The sequence below is a fragment of the Setaria italica genome, chromosome IX, assembly GCF_000263155.2.
Source record: "Setaria italica strain Yugu1 chromosome IX, Setaria_italica_v2.0, whole genome shotgun sequence".
NCBI classification, from domain to species: Eukaryota; Viridiplantae; Streptophyta; class Magnoliopsida; order Poales; family Poaceae; genus Setaria; species Setaria italica.
Window position 1 is genome coordinate 49,735,622 of NC_028458.1, and position 19,289 is coordinate 49,754,910.

Below are 19,289 nucleotides of genomic sequence, written 5' to 3' on the forward strand. Positions count from 1 at the left end.
CGGAGCCGCGGAGCTACTTTTTTGGACTCCTCCATGCAGGTCTAAAACGACTCCGGCTCCTCCCAAATGTGCTAAAAAATGATTTCGCGGTCAATGCCGTTTGGTGCGGCTCCAGCTCCTCCGTGCTTCGGTAAGCGCACGGAGCCGGAGCCCTGCCAAACTGGCCCTAAAAAGGCAGTGAGCAGCCGCCAGCCGGCGACGACGGGTGCTAGTGCTACTGTGCTACAGAAGCAGAGCCGCACGGCGCGAGCACGCCGCGGGGAAGAAGGCTCGCCGCGTCGCGCCGGTCCATGTGCGTCCCACGGAGCGCGGCGGGGAGCTGGGGGACCGAGGCTTGCGCGGGCACCGGAGGGTGTTGCCGTGGCAGGCAGCGCAGGGCGCGAGGGAGACGCAGAGCCTGATGCTTCCTTGTTCCCTCTTCAGCTGGCCTCTCGTTTTCTCGACGGGCCCTGCTGCCTCACTGTTTCTCCAGCTGCACGGACGGATGGCTACTACCTCTACGGCCCTTGGCTAGTTGGCTTGCAATCGTAAACGGAGAAAGCCAGCATTCTGTTGTGTCTCAGCGCGATATTAGGGCCGCATTTCGAACATCGATTTATTTTCGTAATCCACACAAAGATTGAACTCATCTCATGAAGTTACTGAAAAATTCACATGTTCTCAGCATTACCTTAACTGTACATGTAATGATGCCAATCTATGTACCAAGAAGAGGTATGTCAGTGACTAAGTGTGTGCTACTAAGCAGAAATTACACTAATCTTCAAATTGGCGACTAATTTTTTTCCCTTTTTTTATAACCGTTATTGCACAAGCTCGTCGTTCCCATATGTCTACCTTCTTTGAACCATTAAGAAACTACTCGTACGGAGTACTCTAGAAAGTTCAATAGACATATTCAGGACCATAATTACCGACAAAATGGTGCCGCGACAAGTACCTTTTAGCATATGCGGTTACACGCTATCTAACTTCGTCTGGAAGTCCGGATCCCGGACAGCGACAGCTGAACAGGTTAGGTGATGCACTGAAGCTAGCCGGGAAAGCACAAGACGCCCTTCCCGCGCGGCAAGGCCATAAAGCCACTCACCTTACTGTACAGCGAGGCTTCTAGCAATTTGCAACAGCAGCCCAACTACATCTACCATACTTTGCTTGGAGCCGACAAGGCGACAAGGTGAGTTAGTTAACACGAGGCAGTTCCATCCGTCAAAAAGAATGGGATTAGACATTAGTGGCCTCAAAGTACCAGGATAAAGATAAACTAAACTGCACTGGGGCATGCAGTCATGCACTAACTCCTTGTAGCATCAGCCAGTGGATCGTTCTGGCAATGGGCGCCAGATGAAATGCACAATGCTGCATTGCTTTTGAATCGGGTGAATGAGAAGTAAGGCAAGATATTATGATATACAGTGCCTAAATAGAAAAGGCTACCAGCCATAAATACAAACGCTAAGCAAAATGTATCTATAGAATCGCTAAAATGGAAGAATTGCATGAATAATCCTCACCAATTTAATTCCAATGGATATACAGGTTTACCCTCCAAGAACTCTGTACAACTACCAGAACAATGTAAGCTTCAACCAATATCTGGTGCAATGGGAGCTCAGAAAAAGCCCACCTGAGTTGGTTGTCAGATCAAAACGGCAAGAGGTTGAAATCCTGAAAATGAAAAATATGACACAGAGTTAGTATGAGCTTAAATCATATGTCGAAAAAGGGTACAGCGATAGGGCAAAGTCAATAGATCAAAAACATTAATTTTATAGAGGGTGCAAATTGGCGCCCAAAGGGTGTCCATCAACCCTTCACAGAATGTCCTTGGCAGGTCATTGTCCTTTTTATCAGTATGTCATTCACAAGGTAGACTATATTCCTACTGGCCTGTAAATTTGTAATGCCATATTTTGTTCTGTTTTCCTGACAACTAAGTTAATACCATTTCTGTGATTGTGTCAGGTGTTGCCATGCCCCAGTGAATGAGCATGTCAATGCAAGGAGAATAAAAGCTGACTGTAATATGAAAAACAAAATAGGAATCACCTCAAGACAATATGACCAGTCCAAGATATATCGACGCACAGAGAAAAATAAATGAAATGAAGCCCCTGAAAGAAAGGACAGCTAATGTTAGTGCATGTGTCTTTACCATCAGGATTATCTCAATATAATATCATGGGAGAAAAAGAAACTATTAAAATTGCAGAGCAGACCATATAACACCCCATGCAAAACCATTGCAAGGGCAAGGGCAGATTTCAGCAAACTTCTCAGCATCACTTGAATGAACTCTTCGGGATATCAAGTCATCATAAATATCTAGATAAGTTGGGAACATTTCATTTATAAGAACAGATAGTAAATCATGGATTGTTCTAACATGTAATAAAAAGGAAAAGTCTGTTTGTTCCTTACCATAAACTGAAAATAAGCTGTTCATCACACCTGATGGACATTAAACAAACATAGAACATTAAATTACAACCATCTAATTTGTGTTCCAGAAAGTAAAATAAAGAGAATATGATTGTAGGAAGTCTTCGCTCTCACCTATGAATAAGATCACATATTTCAGAATATGGAAAGATGTAAATTCTTGTATGACCCAAACAACAGCGATGAATACAACGAATCCTGGATAATAACATAGTAAGTAGCATGCTGCAGAGTAAGGTCTTAAACGGAGATGAAATCATGTTTATTCATACCAATGCAGAGCCAGCGAAGAAACCACTGCACAATTAAAAAATGAGATGATAGCGCTTAATTAAATGATCGAGATTACTGTGTGGACAAGTAGGACAAGACAAATGAAGAAAGTCATAATTTGCAACAATGAAACATATTTTAGTGAACTTACATTATCTGCAACAAAAAGAACAATAACCAATGCAAGTATGAAACAACCCGCTGCAATTCTCGTAGTGAGGAGATTTGTGGATGCAAGTATGAAGATCATTCCCCAAAATGATGAACCCAGATCTGCAATTCAAAACAAAACAGCAGCATCAAATAAGAGAATAAAGGTGGATTGGCCGAACAGGAGAACATAAAATTCAGAGGACCAAACAACAAATCTACTCCAAACAGTTGGTTTAATTTTATAGTTGGAGGATGCTAAAAGAATGAAAGGTTACTGAAACATAAAAAATAACCTAGTCAAGGTTCATATAGATTTACAGATTAGACCCATGAAATAAATTCATCACAAACTTGCTTATTGGAAATTAGGTCTAAAATGTTTGATAAATTCAACAGTCCAGGTCCAGTACATTAAAATATCAGAGAGAACACAAAAATATGATGTTGAGTAATAGAGAATCAGCTATTTCATTTTTTGTTAGCATTCTTGTGAGAAATCATAAGACATGAACGTGAGGGATGAGGGGGGAAAGGGATTTACATCCAGCGGGCAAGATTATCCAATATATGCCACCCCGAGTTTGAGTAACGCCACCCTCATTTGCATGGACCTGCATACCTTCGACCTGAAGAAGCCAATGAAATTGAAATATTTTTTGAACAAATGCGCACAAGAATCAAATTGAAATATAACATGAACCTAATGAACATTTGAGGCATTATCTTATCTGGCATCAACACTGAGTAGATATAATGTCTAGATCTGGTAGTTGGCAGAAGCTGGCCAAAATATTATGTATAAGCAATGAAACAAATGACCAACTCCAAATTAGTCAAAGGACCACATCCGGTAAAAATATCATAAAGTATAGAGCGAGATAAGCAACTAAGAAAATGTTTTGAAATGTCTGGAACATTTCTTACAAACAGGATTGTCCTTAGATACAATCAGGGGTATCCAAAAATTGAACTGTTTAACACGGGGAGAAGCACTAAATGTCCAACTCGAAGCACATCAAAAGACTGTCTTTCGAAAGGTAGGCTGAATTTATCTTAAAACCAAAGTATAAACTAAAGATGGAATGAAGGAAAAAACAAAGACAAGGAACTATGGACCAACCATACTAAATATGAAATAAACATCTAAGCAATTGTTTGCTGCTCCTTTATAATCTTTAATAAACCAATGACAGATCAACCCCAATAGTTTCACATTTGATCATGTGGTTGCCTTCCTAATAGCAGACTTCAGAAGCATGCATTACTTCTCCTTTTACACCGCACAACGTACAGTATGGTCTACTTTGGTCCCCAAGCAAAGAGTCATTGGTTTGCATTACCAGGTGGTTTGAGAGGGCTGCAACTTAACAAAATGCTCAGGACTGCACATTTTCAGATAGTGGACATTTGTTGACCAGAGCCCCTCACTTGAATGCTGAAGAACAGTACAGCTGCAGCAAGAGCGGAGAGATACTTGCGGATAGCAGGAAAAAAAGGGATAGCAACTAAGTCCAGGACTCCAGGTCCTTGATGAAATCAAATCCCTGCATTTAGAAGAATGAAAAGACGCAGGTATATTCTGCTCCCGTGAAAAGCAAAGCAAAAAAAAGCGCGCCCGCAATATGGACTTGGTCCTCACTGATAAGGGATGCTACTTTTCCCACCTACCAGCTCCAAATGATGGGCGAAACATAATCGCCCCCATCTCGAGCCTAATCGGACTTCGATTGCAGCTACCACAATCCCATCGCAAATTCGCAATGCCACACCATCACGGCGAGTTGAAATTTTTTTCCCCAAAGCGGGTGCTGCAACGCGCAGGAGTTTATGGCTTACATCGCCGCAGGTGAGCTTGCAGGCGAGCGCGTGGCTGGTCTCGTGGAGGAAGACGGTGATGAGCTTGAACGGCGTGAGCAGGAACGTCCTCCACAGCTGCAAAAAAGAACCCGCTCAGACCACGGCGAGCCAAAACCCCAACTCCTCTCGGAGTCGTGAGAAGAGAATCAAAGCAACCAGAGAGAGAATCGGTGGAGGTGCCGGCGATGGGGAGGAGCTCACGAGGAGGATGACGACGGTGGAGACGCCGACGGCGGCGATGAAGATCCTCTGGTCGCGGTCGCAGCAGCCCCGCAGCTCCCAGTTCACCGCCATCCTCGCCCGCCGCCGCCGTAGATCTGCCTCCGGCTCGAATTCGGGGGAGGGGAGGGGAGAGGCAGGCAAATAAGAGCAGCAACGAATGGAAACTGCTCGGGGTCGGCTTGGCCGAACTGAAAACGTGCGGGGGCGCAGGAACCGAGACCGGGCGGCGCGGGGCGGGCGCGGGGGTGGGGTGGGGGACGTGTCCGCGGCGCGTATGGGCCGAGGAAAATTTTGATCGCTCCCGGCAGCCAGCCAGAGGAAGCCAGGTCGGAGCGAGCTGACGCTTGGAGGTTTGTGGGTAACGAGCGGGAGACCGGGTTACGTGGCCATTAGCGGCGGTGGCGCAGCCAATAATTCCAGCTAAACTAAGCATGGTGAGTTGAGTGGTCACGTAAGGAGACGACCAGTTCCGGACGGGGACTCGGGTCATCGCGGTGACTTCATGAGGGAGTGGGCGCGGTGGTTGGCCGGTTTGCTACTCCTTCTGCAACCGCGTTTCGGCGCTGGCTGGATGGAGCGAGTCGGCGTTTTTTTCTCCCGGCGGCTCCTTTCACCTCGCCGATCTCTTCTGTGTGGAAATTGGAACTTTGTTTGACGTTTCTCAAGATCGATGAAGGAGCAGGTCGTACTCAAACCGCGTAGCCGTACGCTAGCGGAGCTGAGGATTTGCGTGGCCTTTATAGCTTGGCTTAGTAATGATACGGCTCGTGATTTTGTGTGGTACTCAATCTCTGGCGTCACTATCTTGGGCGTTCGCGTGTCGGGGCTCGCCGGATCACGGTGTCCCGCAGATGGGTTCGGTTGTCGTGTCAAGATCTCGGTGGATCGGTGACGACGAGCATGTGCTATATACCCGGTGCCCTCAGCCCTCGATCAAGTCCTTTCGCGGCTCTGCCTGCCTCCACGAGGTTTAGCAGTGCTATTGCTGTCGCTACACTTGTAGCCGCGCGGCCGGCGAAAAGGAAGAATGCTTTGGGACAAAGTGATGGGCGACGCCATGACTCCGCGTTCCCGGCCGTGTTTGACGTGTCTTTCCCTTCAGCGGGAAGGCTTTGCAACTAGCCAGTCTGTTCCTTTCAAGATGCATGGACGATTTCGCTAGTATATATCTTTTTTGTTTTTCCTCTTATAAAATGCTCATTTTCTATATCAAGAACAAATGAGCAAATGCATGAATCGCCTTATGCAGCTTTTTACTTCATGGGCTCTGGGCCGGTGTATTTGGGCCAAATTGCGTACAAAATGCAACGAACGGCTGGCTCACCACCGAACAAATCGAGGGCCCGATAATACTGGGGGCTCCTTAAGCTTCGTCACTTTAAAGCCCACTAGGCTCAGTTAGGACTTTATACCAATATTTCAACGAATCAGGTTCAACATTTTTAAAAAAAATAAATCAACATTTAAAAATACTAGATTCAACATTTCTTGAATATCGATCAATATTTTGTAAACAAAATACTACATTCAACATTTCTATAAGCAACCATTTCGGATTTCTTTTTTCCATCATCTTCTTCAACCTAGGGCACGGGCGACGCGCGGGAGGGGGGGGGGGGGGGGGGGGGGGGTGAGGCCGACGCGCGGCGGCCAGCAAGAGTACGCGGCCTCCATGGCATTACACTGATTACACGGTATAAGAAATAAATGGCTGAAACACATATGGGCTTGTACACCGCGATGCACCTAGCTAAAATGTCTCGGTGGAAGTGGAATGAGTGAGGGGAGCTAGTTGGCTATCAGCGGTCCGCCGCCATGATCCACTTTTAAAGGCTCCAAGAACAGCTCGCGAATTTCCATCTTTTTTCCCATCATCTGGTGCACTAAGACCATCGCCACTTTGGTAGATGCAGTGGGAGATTCGCGCCATATTCAAACAAGCATTTGCCAAGGAAGGAGGGTACTGGCAGTTGTTGGATACGTCCTGATTAAGGGGTGTTTGGATAACAGGAGCTAAACTTTAGCCGTGTCATGTCGAATGTTCGGATCCTAATTAGGAGGACTAAACATGAGCTAATTACAAAACTAATAACAGAACCCTATGCTTCGCGAGACGAATCTATTAAGCCTAATTAATACATCATTAGCAAATGGTTACTGTAGCACCATATTGTCAAATCATGGACTAATTAGGCTTAATAGATTCGTCTATGTTTAATACTCCTAATTAGTATCTAACATCCGATATGACAGAAGCTGGTCTCTCATCGCTTTGCGAGCGTCACTCTCCATGGCTCTGTTCTCAAACATGTAAATGGCTATAGAAGATGGCGCATCTCCTCTCCTCAAATCTTCCTACATTTCCGCGCAAGAAAGAAATGTCAAGAAATGGTTAATGCCTAATACTCTGGATCTGACAATTTACTGCAAGAATAAACAGTGCTCTTACAGAATGAGTCGTTGCAGAGGCGGAATATTTTGGATACCATCTGGACCAATTTTGGATAGCTTTCAAGTTGTTAGATGGACTTTTGGGTGATGCCTTCGTTGGTAATGGGAAAAGCATGGAGTGACATTAGAGGTCCAGAGACCGACGCCCATCCGTTTTCCAAATATTCTTGGAGGGTCGGTTTGTAATTACTGTAGTAGTGCCACTTTGCTTCCGATAGGAACGCCTTGCAAAGGTCATGCCACTGACAAAATAAACAACTGGCGTGAGATCCAATGGTAAGTAAACCATTGCATTTTATGCACTAAAAATAAAACGGCTCTCTGTTGTATTGTCTCAATGGCATCGGTGAAAATTGACACACTGCAAGTTTAAGATGCAAAGTTCATTTCAAATTAAATGAACTTGCAGTGATCACCGATGTCTCGGTCAGATTCACCGATTCTGGCTGGCGCCCGTTGTTGTGTATACTCACCGCTTTCTTAAGGAGAAACCGTACATCACATCCATCTGTCCTTTGAACGTGCTCGGCGACCTCATTTGAGAAGTTGAAGATAGTGAGGTAGATTGCATTCATATACTCGGGTAGTTGTTCGCTTGCAGTGGCCTCCCATCTGTACGTTGGAAAAAAAATTTGTGACTATGGTTCAGGCAGAATATGGTCTTGTTAATAATTTGTATGACATTATCATTTGAGAAACTAAAAGTTTATTCTAGCGTAGATTCCATATTTGGACAGCATTTTTGGCTTAGGGTGTAATTTAAAGGTCCTCACCCAAGTGGCACAGACATGATAGAGTTTAAGGATATATGGTGAAATTACCTATTTTACCAACAGTATTTGTTATAGTATACTCTTGTCACTCCAAGCAGGTGTGTTGCAAATTTTACCTTTCAATGACATCGGTGAACAATGCAAGTTCATCTAACGTTCCATAGATATCGTAGATATCATCCAAGACAGCAAATGCTTTAGCGACCACTTCTCGGCATGCTGCAAGACAAGGTTCCGAAGCAACACCATACACCAGTTGCAAAATAGAAGCACTCCATCAAACGATCCCTCGCAAATGGCGAAGTTTTGTTCAGAGCAGCATTCCTCCACCAGCTGCAATATGGAAACAACATATTAATCTTTGGCAAAAAAAACAAGAAGTGCAACATGTAGGGTTTTGTGGATCTAATCAGTCTACCTCTATTCCTCTGCCTTATCCGTGGTGCCACTCGCAATGCATTATGAGGTTAGAGGGTGGGAAACTATTTATAGACTCTACTTCCAGGTGTTACAAATATTCCATCTGTGTTCCAGAAAAATTCGTATGACTTCTAAACCATGTCACCAACCACGATCAGATAGGTCAGTTTGGTGAGTCTAAAATATATATTAGTCCCTAGCACACATGTGTGAGTGTGCCATGATCAATTGTGTATATGAGATCAATTCCAATCTGATCATATGGGTTAACAGTCTGCAGAGCCAATCCTGCAAAACAAACTTAGCTCTTCCATTGTGATGTATCCGGACCAAACATACACGTACATGAGGAACATTCCAGCTAGTAGAGTCGATCTCAATTAATTCCTCTACTGTATTTCAGCACAAACGTCCTCGACACCTCGAGTACCACTTCCTTGAATTAAATTTCGCATCAATTATTCCCTGTCACATGCATCCGAATAATTCCACATTAAATTGAACAATAAGCACAATATAAAGAATAATGTTGAAAGCCACGTAAAAACCCAACACAACATGCGGTGTGTAAATTATTCTAGCAAAGTGAAGCTATCCATGAAGGAAGTATTATTTCTTCTATCACCGTGTTATCCTTGAAAGTTCTTGCTGGTGTTATTTCTGCACATTGTTGAAGTCAAGCTTGGAAAAATGAAGCATCACTTTATCTGCTTCAACATCTCCAGCATACTGGTCGATGAACCATCTTGCTTGCAATCTTGGAGCCGCCCAGTGCAGCGGGACGGCAAAAGCATTATCCACAGCGCTCCTTAGATGAGGATGCATGGACGGCACGAGTTCTCTTAGAGCCTCTGTGGAAAATACCCTTGTTAGGCGGGTAGTTCGCCGACCGCCGTGTTGGTGGCTCCGGCGGCGGCCCCCCGGGCAACGAGGAGCACCTCACCGGCGTGTTCGCCACTCTCGGACGTGCAGGCGCCGGGCGAGGCCGCTGAACCTGAACCCATTTGGGCGTCGCGCACGCATTGCCGACATACGCGTACATTGTGTGTCACTGTGTGGTGGTGTTGTCGTCGTAGCCTCGTAGGTGCAGTGAACAGGAGTGCGTATTTATAGGCGACGAGGAGTGCCCCTTCGTTTTTCTTTTGACGTGATGCTATTCGAGCTAAGTCCCGTCGGCCTTCATTTTACTGCAGCAACTTGCATTGGGTTATTGTGTGAATACCGATACATCTATCCCCATCCATCTCCGAGAAAGTGGAGCTTGTTTGCTTCAAGTTGCCGAAGCAACAATGTGAACTGGCTCCATCACAGGAATGACGACTGGGCTCTATCGTCACCATCGTGTGACCGTATGCGGGCTAGCCGAGGTCGCATATGTTAATCGATGCAAGTATGCGATCCACTTGCTCTTACCTAAAGCATAAGAGATACCTTGTCGTCACCACCTGCCTTTCGCTGCCAGTCGCAGGCAGCAATGCCAACAATGCGTCGTTTCTGGAGTAGGACGGCCGCGCCACAACTTGCAAGACTCTCTGTCTTTACGCGAGCGAGTCTTTTCTTTTCCGGCTCTCTAGATCCACCTGTAATTTTTTTTTAGGGTCACGAGGGGGGAGATCCCCACCTGAATTTCATTAGGGCCTATAGCAGGCCAAAAGTATTGTACAAGGTTTTCAGCAGGTAAAATTGGGATAGGGGAATTGTTTTACAACTTCTTGCTAAAGGATTTACATTGAAGTAAACAGGGCGCACCAGGCATCAGTTACAGACTGCTCTTCCTATTTGAAGTGTAGGCTCCAGAGCCTGACCTCATCATTGCATCCAGAACTTGGGAAGATTTAGCTGTTGGTGTTGGAAGACAAGGTCGTTTAGTTGTTACCACAGAAGCCAGTTGACGAGGAGCAAGAAGGCTGAGAATCGGCCCAAAACTGGGTTAGATTTAGAAAGCCCAAAACTGTCTCAAAAAGGCCCAACGTGACGGCCCGCTTGATGTACATTTAGCCCAGTCAGCCCAAAATGGAAGGATGGCCCACTTGCCGGACTGTTTTCATTCTCCCATCCTTTTTCCCCTCTATAATGGAATGATTTCCTTTTGTTTTTCATTCACGGGATTACTGTGCCACCTCGACACACAGCCACTGGGACAGTCTCTCCCCGTATCTCATTTGCTCAATATTGTCGTGACGAGGAGCTACGCGAAGCCACAGCCCACATGCACATGACCCTTCTCCTCTCTATCCATCTTTCCGAGCGATAGAAACCCGCGCGGTAGCTGTCAGCGCTCCCCGTCGATCCCGGCCAAGAGCCGCCACAGCGCATGTCGCAAGTTGCGTTGCGCCTCGCTCCTCCGGGAGAGACGGGTTCTTTGTCCTGTGCGTCGAGATTGCTTTGCTCGAGCGCCCCAGGGCCTCGGTCGCGTCGCACCAGCAGGCACGGAGGCACCTATCCTATTTCCGTGTTTGGCCCGGTGCACCCGTGCGTGGTGTCCTAGTGTGCCCAAAATATTCCTAGTTTCCCACCCTACATCACACGTCTTATCTCGTCATGCAATAACGTGCCATATGCGCGCGCACCCACTATGGTCAGATGGGTAGCCCGATCCGACTTGACACGAGCACGGTTTGGCCCATTAATAATGACCGTGTCGTGCCGCGTGCCGGCCCGCGGGCCAAAGAAGCGGCTCAGGCACGGCATGCTGCCTTCTTAGGCGGGCCGTGCTCGTACCAGCCCGCGCTCACGGCATCAACCTATACTTCTCAAAAAACAGATTCACCATAGCAATTCAAATTTCACAGGTTGAAAATCAGATAAACTATTGTGCTAACCACATCACAATTCTCACAAGTCATACATACACATGCACAATAACACAAACACGTCTGAATTCAAAAGAGTTCAATATTATTTTGAGCTGTTTGTTTTGCTGCCTCATTAAAAATCTCTGTAGGTAAAAACTCACACCTCGTGAGAAAACACTACAAAGAAAAAAAGAGTACAACCAGCTTTATAATTGTTTAGATACATCACAGTTGCATTACATTTAATCATCAAAATACAAGTTCTCAAATGATTCTTCAAGTTATGAATCGTCCACGGTATGTTGCAATATTGAATCTCCTTGCTCCCAATCCTTGATCAAAGCCAGCATCTCCACCATCTCAGGTGCCAGACGATGTCGCCGCTCCTCAATGATCCTGCCAGTGGAACTAAATGCAGACTCTGAAGATATGGTAGAAACAGGCACAATCCTAACATCCCTAACTAAGATAGAAAGAACAGGGTATGATAACTTATGCTCATGTCACTAGTGCAGTATGTTGAAGGCATCATCATACTGGTTGACAATATCACTGTCTAGGTAGGCTAGGTAGGCAAACAGTTCACATGCAGCAGCAAGAGATGCACCAGTACTAGCAGCCTGCAACAAAACACTTGCAGATATTCTCCTAGATAGGGAGGAGGATGCAGAACCAGAACCCAGGCCAGCACCAAGGCTAGTAGCACCATAACCAGATGAAGTACCCTGATTACCAAAAATCTTACCTCAAGCGGTCTTTTTCTTACCTGTGTGGCCCTCTGCAACCTCACAGAACCAAACTTAGCATCATACTTGGAAAAGAACCAAACTTAGCATCATACTTGGAAAAGATTGTAGACAATTAAGCCCTTACATCAATTAAGTAACAAGGATAATCATTTCCATTGAGCTGAGACAATAGCTGGAGAACATTGCTAAAACCTTTCATCTCAGCTCTAGGATCTAATATACATGTAAAGGAATAAAGCATAGGCATATCACACCAATAATCTAAGTACTTAGTCTTCATGGGTGCAACAATATTTTTGAGATCATTATCATACTCATAGGTACTAAGATGTCTAGCTATCTTAAGAACATGATGCAATACTAATGGAGCAGTAGGATAATAAACATCAAACAAAACAACAGTAGAATTATAGAATTGTTCAAGAAATAACAGAATCTTTTTAGCAACATACCAGTGTATTTCTATCAAGAGTGGCTGGCCTTCAACCAAAGGGTGCTGAGTTTTTATAAACACAGAAAATGTGTTCTTATGGGGCATTAGATACTTGAGCATGAGATAAGTTGAATTCCATCTTACATCAATGTTCAAAGCAAACTTACAATGGTGGACACCAACAACAATGCAATACGTTGGTTAGAAGAATTTAAGAATAAAATTGCAGTTCTAAATGCACTAAGTATATGCTTGAAAACATCAAGGCCAGCCTTAACAATAAGATTAATAATGTGACAAGCACAACGCTGATGCAAAAACAGTTTTCCAACATAACCAGACAATGAAGGACTGAGCTTACCAATGGTTGCAGTGTTTGCCGATGTATTATCCAACGTAACAGAAAAGATCTTATCAGTTAAACCATAATTAGAAACAACAGAAGTAATACACTCATTAATATTATCAGCATTATGAGATACATCAATTAAACTAATTGAAGGCCTAAGATCCTCTTCTCCAGTTGCCAAACAGCATTCACATAATGAGCAACCACACTAAGGTAATCTTCCTTAGCATTACCAGACTATATGTCAGAGGTAAGAGCAACAGAGGAAACAGATTGCAAAGAAGCCACAAGATTAGTACGACGCTCATCGAAATACTTACCAAAATCCCTGGTGGTGGTTGGTGGTGGTTTGTCTTGACACAGAAGTAAATCTAGGATTATAAGCAACCTGAATATACTCCTCGAATGCATCAGACTCACCAAAGCATAAAGGAAGATCTAGTCTTGCAATCAACCTACACAACTGGGTATGAGCAACATCAACACTGTACTCCTAGAGATGGAGAGAGCCATCAGGATTGTACTTGAGTTGGGACTGAGCCATACGTGTAGCTCCTTGCAAGACTAGGTACCTTGGAAGGTGCCTATGAAAGTGTCCAGTACCACTAGAGGAAATACCATAATAGAGTTTCTTACAATGGACGCACCTAGCACCAGTTCTTACCCTTTTGCCACTCTTTACCTTGTACAGTGTCTCAAAGTCGTCCCATACCTTAGAGGTGCATGAACGGCTCCTCTTGCTGCCCGTACTCTCCATCCCCATCCCCGTCTCACCTCCAACACTAGCAGCAGGCGGTTGCAAATCTCCACCACCGGGCTGACCATTGGCATCGGGGACGGAGATGTTGACCAGCTCACGTGGATCCGCCTCCAAGTCAGACTCATCATCTCCGGTCTCCCCCATCAACCTCAACTCGTCGTTGTAGCATGTTGGATAGTCTGCCATCGTCGGATCCCTGGCTTCTCAATGGGTGTGCACCGAAGACCTGCAGAAGTCACATAAAGGAGCAGAGAAGCACGTCAGCACAGTAGAGGAGAAGCATAGAAGTACCGGAGCACGGTAGAGAAGAAGCAGAGAAGCACCGGAGTTTGGCTTACCTCGTCCTCGAGCGTACCCGGAGCACCGGAGTCGCCGTCTATGTCGTCTATCCACCCACCAGAGAAGCACCGGAGCACGGTAGAGGAGAAGCAGAGAAGCACCGAAGTTTGGCTTACCTCTTCCTCGTGCGCACTCGGAGCACCGGAGACTGAGAGAAAGAAGAAACAGTGTAGAGCCGACTCACCGAGAGGGAAGAGGCGGTAGATCTGCGAGGAGAGGAGCGGAGTCAACGAGGGAGGCGGCGGATCTGCGAGGAGAGGAGAGGAGTCGATGAGGGTGGCGACGTAGAGCCGACTCACCGAGAGGGAAGAGGCGGCGGATCTACGAGGGGAGGAGCGAATTCAACGAGGGAGGTGGAGAGGCGATACGGCGGCGGGTGAGGGAGGCGGCGGATCAGCAAGGGACGAGGGGAGGAGTCGATGAGGAAGGCAGAGGGGCGATACGGTAGCAGGCGAGGGAGGTGGCAGATCGGCAAGGGGAGGAGCGGAGTCGACAAGGGAGGCAGAGAGGTGAAATGGAGGTGGGCGAGAGAGGCGGAGGGGCGAGCCGGCGGCGGGCGAGGGAGGCGGCGGATCTGCGAGAGGGAGGAAGTAAGGAGCGGAGTCGAGAAGGAACAGAGGGAGGCGGAGGGGCGAAGAAGCAGGGGAGGCGACGGAATGAAGGTAAGGTTTAGGGGTGCAGGGTGCGCCCACCGGGCAATATATATATGCCCACGGCGGTGGCCGAACGGACCTTAGTAGGTCGAGCCGCCCGCTTAATTGTGACGGGCCAAATGGGCCGTTCCAGCACGTGGGATGAGAGAGTGATCCAGACACAGCCTGTGGTATGGGCCGTGCCGTGCGTGGACCAGATCAAAATCCCGTGCCTTGGACCGGTTTCTTGGCCGGCTCACCAGCTCACGTGCCACGGGTCATATCACCAACTATAACACACCTCCCGTCAGAGGCGCATCTCCTGCCGTTCGCGTCGTCTTCCTACGTCCTGTGCTCATCTCACGATTACGTGAATCGTCGCAACCAATTCCCCTGCTGATACTGTGGGCCTCTTTGTCGCATCTAATTCAGCTACTGCGTGTGGCCTTTTGGTTGTTGTGTCCAAGTTCAGATTACTACTTAATCATCTCCTCTCCATCATCGCCATGGTGCGTTTCCCACGCAACTGGTTGATCGATCTCGTCAGAACAAGCAACCTCAAATTCACGAATTGCTTGCAAGATACCTCCAGCAAGAACGAAATTTCGTCTACTCCCCGTTCCAAATTGGACTTTGTTTTGACTTTTTAACGATTCAAAAAGAACATTTGAAACGGAGGGTTTCAAATTGTACTTCGTTTTGACTTTTTAACGATTCAAAAAGAACAATTTGAAACGGAGGGTGTACGTTTAACGGGGATAAGATGAACAATATGGTATATGTGAGCGCGATAGTACGCCAACGACGGATGCGTACGTACAGCACTCGTACAGAATCGAAAGAAGACAGATTACTGCACATGATAGCTTCCCCTGCTTACCCCTGTACACTAGCACCCCAGCCCGCAGTAGGCGATCGATGCTCCAGCGGATCACCATAGCAGCCGACCACCCTATTATTGCCTAAGTAGTACAGTAACAAATAAATCCGAACGAACTAAATAAGCGCCGTAATTAAGCAAAGCCTGCAGTTTTGATTAATTAATTAGCTTGCTAGGAATTGCTCGTTGCGCTTCTCTTCTCCGACATCCACTGCTTGTACTGGTCGAAGAACTCCTTATTCTCCTTCTCCAGCTCCTTCCACACTGCAATTGTTCAATCCATCAGAATTCCAGACGGCGGCGAGGACGAAAAGAAAGAAAGGGTTTCGGCGAATGGTCGGACCTGTGGAGGTGACGACGGGCTGGACGTCGGCGCGCTTGGCCAGCGCCTCCATGCACTCCTCCATGCTCATCCCGAACGTCATGCACCGCTCTATCAGGTGCTGCACCTGCGATAACCACGTCGCCGGCGACCACCGTAATTAGTTCGTTCCGAGCTCCGAGCATGGAGAAACGAGAGTGCAATAGAGACATGGGAGGGAGAAACATGGTCAGTTACCGTGTGGATGTAAGAGGCAGGATTGGAGTTGTCTCCCAAGGCCATGGATCCTTTTGGTTCAAGCTACACTAGCCAGCTAGTGGCCTGTTGACCTTTCTCCCTTTCGTCTTCCTCCCGGAGCAGTTGGCTACTTGGCTCAGCAAGCTAGTCTATGGCTGCCCGCAATCTGCTTCTGCGTGTGACGATAAGGCGTGCATTGTCGACAGGGGAGGATCCTATATATACATGCGCCACGGATGAGGACACCGCCACCCGCCCGCCGCCTCGCTGGGACGAGTCCACGGCTCCTCCCGCGACGCCAGCGAGCCGGCGTCACGGGGCCGTCCCGTGGACCGGGCGCACGGAGGAGGCCGCCGGAAAAGCGGGGCGGGGCGTTCACGTGGGCGCGGGGCTGCGATTGGCGGAACGGAGATTGGAAAGCGACGTGTGGGCCGCGAGCAAATATCTTCTCTCCCGGCCCGTGGTCTATGCCGGCGGGCCCCCCGGTGCGGGAGCCGCCAGGTGGACATGCACCTCGCGCCTTCACGTGCCATCTGGCCCCGCCGGCCGGCCACGTTGCGACTTCTCGGCCCGGCTCGGCACCGGCTCCAGGATCCTCTCTGATGGGCGAACTTGTGATAAGCGCTATCAACCAAAACACTGCTTAGTTTAGCGTTATCGTCTTCTCATTACGGAAGAGGACCCTTCTTGCCTTTGCCTTGACCAGACGGCTCGCGGCCGCGACTCCTCGGCACAGCACACACGGCGCGGCGGCGCAACGGATCCCGGTGCGGCTACTGTGCGCCACGGGACCTGCAAGTGGCCGAGCGGACAAAAGGGCGGCGTGGGGCCCGACGCGTAGCCCGGGTAGCTGTCTACATGGCGGAGCACCTGTCGCGCATGCACGGCGCCTACGCAGCATGTCTGATCTTCTATCCCTATCGTCATCATCCCCCCTTCCTGGATCCGGAAGGGGGCGTCGCGGTCTTTGCTCCTCGAGACAGAAAGCTGCGACGGTCCTACAGCTCCGGGCCGCAGAGGAGCCGGGAGCGGAGCAGCGACGTGCGGAAGTCGGAGCCCGTTCCCCAACAGCAGGATTGGTCGAGCCGCGCCGTGCACAGGGCCGTGCAGCACCGTGCACGTACGCTGCTGTGCCTGCTCCCATGCCTGGTGTGACTGTCTACGACGCGCGAGAGAGGAGGATGCTAGCCCTTGCGGCCTTGCGCGCTGGAAGGTTGGAACCATGCGGCGCGGCCACGGCAGTATCGCACGACGTACGGCTCGACCGCCTTGACGATTCAAAGAGAACGGCACGCTTGCTTCACCATCATGGTTCATCGCATGTCGGCTTCATGGGCCTGTCGTCTCCTTCAATCTGATGAAAAGATCTGCTGGGCCTCACGAGCCTTGTTGAGGAAGGCAGGAAGGATAAGGAAGAAGCGAGCCCAAATGCCTGAGAAACTTCAGCCCGGTTACTAATTTGCTTAAGCCAGGCTAGTAAGCAATAAAGCACAGGTTAGGATCCGGATTATAATATATTTAAACTACAATACACATAGTACACCTATCCAGTATTTTAGGTTGGGATTTGTTTCGAATATACGAGTTCAGCAGGAATTTGGCAGTAATACATCATAAAAACAAATCAATTAAATGGTTTTTTGCATGCCCCCCTGATCGGTAATACTGACGCTTCCAAGTTCCAACCACGCCGGTCGTATTTCCGGCCGGAGGGAATGTAAGACTCGACATATTTGCAACTGTAAACACAAAGACACGTGCTCCTGTCAAGCTTCGAGGAGAAGCAAAAGCTAATTCTATTTCGAAGAAAAGCTGAAAGCACCTGATTCTCCGGTCAGTGTGGAACTAAACCTACCATCGCAGCCGCAGCTTTGAATAATGGAAGAACGAATTGCCATGTGGCAATTCTATGGAGAACCAAAGGTTGCAACGACGGGTAATTGTTGGGCACACAGATGGGCAGACGCGCCGCACACCATCGCGTACTAGTACTACGCAGGTTGGTGGTGAGATTAGGATTAGAAGCAAAGCTTCCAGAAGTATGGTCCAAATCGGGGTCTTAGAATCTAGGGGGTGTGGGGGGGCACCTAACGGTGGAATTATCGCTCGTTCCCGGGCGGCGCTGCCTGGGTCGTCAATGACCGTTGCTATCAGGGGCTCCTCGCGGTCAACTAGGCGACAGCGTGGAGGACGAATAATTCTACGGCTACCCAACCCAGCTCGTCATATACGGTAGGCACTGACACCAGCCGGCGTGTGTTAGATGTAGAATGATGCTATTGGTAGAACCATATGTATCACGTTAGTACTATTGTATGGTGGTATCTATTTTAGACGATCGTGGTTATCTATGTGTAAACATATGTTAAATCCGTTATATATAAAGAAATATGAAATAATTCAATAGTATGAAACAAACAAGGAGCAAAGTCACCATTTAATTTGGATTAAAAATACCCCTCATTTCAAAATCACATTTTAAGGTCATGTATCGATCAAACTCTCTACAATATTTGAAGACCTACTCTATGAGATTTCATTTTCAACTTTGGTATCTCCTTTAGACAGCTGTTTCACCCTCAAGGCTAGTTCAATCAACCCATTAGGCGTGCGATTCTCGATCAACCAAAGGACCAGCCTCCTCGATGACCTTAGGGTGCGTTTGGTTTGGAGACAAGAAGGGATGGGACGGTGTCGTCTCTATTTTTTAGGATGGGATCATCCCGCCTGATGTTTGATTGAGAGGGATGAATTCATCCCAGTTTTTTGTTTGGTACGATGGATTGAAAATGAGGGACGGATGGCTCGGGTAACACCGTTAGCTGCATGTGTTTAGTGGGACCCACATGTCATATATGGGCCCACATGTCATCTTCTTTTCTTTTTTTTTTCTCCCCACCCTTATCTTCTCCAACCACACCCATCTCCCCATCCGCCGCCGGCAGGCCGGTTCCCGCCCCCGCCGGAGCTCCCTGCCGTCCCAGGCCGCGCCGCCCCCGCTCGCCCCCGCCGGAGCTCCCTGCCGCCCCAGGCCGCGCCGCCCCCGCTCGCCCCCGCCGGAGCTCCCTGCTGCCCCCGCTCGCCCCAGGCCGCACCGCCGGAGGTCCCCGCTCGCCCCAAGACGCGCCGCCAGAGGTCCCCGCTAGCCGTGGGCACCGGCCGCGGCGCCGGGGGGCGCTCGCCCCGCCGGCCGCTCGCCCCA

At 48.1% G+C, this 19,289-nt stretch overlaps 2 protein-coding genes and 1 pseudogene across 2 annotated transcripts; all 3 read right to left on the reverse strand.

The window, feature by feature from the left end:
• Window positions 1-1,322: 1,322 nt before the first annotated feature.
• LOC101775945 lies at window positions 1,323-5,257 on the reverse strand. Its single transcript, XM_004984714.4, has 10 exons — window positions 4,927-5,257; window positions 4,705-4,800; window positions 3,410-3,494; window positions 2,867-2,988; window positions 2,715-2,739; window positions 2,557-2,640; window positions 2,422-2,451; window positions 2,220-2,325; window positions 2,050-2,114; window positions 1,323-1,668 (listed from the first exon to the last, which is right to left on the reverse strand). The coding sequence occupies exons 1-9, from the start codon at window positions 5,017-5,019 to the stop codon at window positions 2,051-2,053; spliced, it is 705 nt and encodes a 234-aa protein (XP_004984771.1). The 5' UTR covers window positions 5,020-5,257; the 3' UTR covers window positions 1,323-1,668; window position 2,050.
• A 1,478-nt stretch (window positions 5,258-6,735) lies between these two features.
• On the reverse strand, window positions 6,736-13,863 carry LOC105915191 (annotated as a pseudogene).
• A 1,513-nt stretch (window positions 13,864-15,376) lies between these two features.
• Window positions 15,377-16,286, reverse strand: LOC101775534. The gene is made up of 3 exons (XM_004984712.3): window positions 16,088-16,286; window positions 15,872-15,977; window positions 15,377-15,792 (listed from the first exon to the last, which is right to left on the reverse strand). Exons 1-3 carry the CDS (start codon window positions 16,130-16,132, stop codon window positions 15,701-15,703), a joined length of 243 nt encoding a protein of 80 aa, XP_004984769.1. The 5' UTR covers window positions 16,133-16,286; the 3' UTR covers window positions 15,377-15,700.
• Window positions 16,287-19,289: the final 3,003 nt, after the last annotated feature.

Coding starts and splice junctions, on each gene's coding strand:
- LOC101775534 (XM_004984712.3), bottom strand. CDS start 16,132: ATGGCCTTGGGAGACAACTCCAATCCTGCCTCTTACATCCACACG. Junction 15,978..16,087: donor CTGCCTCTTACATCCACACG/GTAACTGACCAT, acceptor TGGTTATCGCAG/GTGCAGCACCTGATAGAGCG. Junction 15,793..15,871: donor GCCCGTCGTCACCTCCACAG/GTCCGACCATTC, acceptor GAACAATTGCAG/TGTGGAAGGAGCTGGAGAAG.
- LOC101775945 (XM_004984714.4), bottom strand. CDS start 5,019: ATGGCGGTGAACTGGGAGCTGCGGGGCTGCTGCGACCGCGACCAGAGG. Junction 4,801..4,926: donor CCACCGTCGTCATCCTCCTC/GTGAGCTCCTCC, acceptor TCTTTTTTGCAG/CTGTGGAGGACGTTCCTGCT. Junction 2,641..2,714: donor TCTTCGCTGGCTCTGCATTG/GTATGAATAAAC, acceptor GTTATTATCCAG/GATTCGTTGTATTCATCGCT.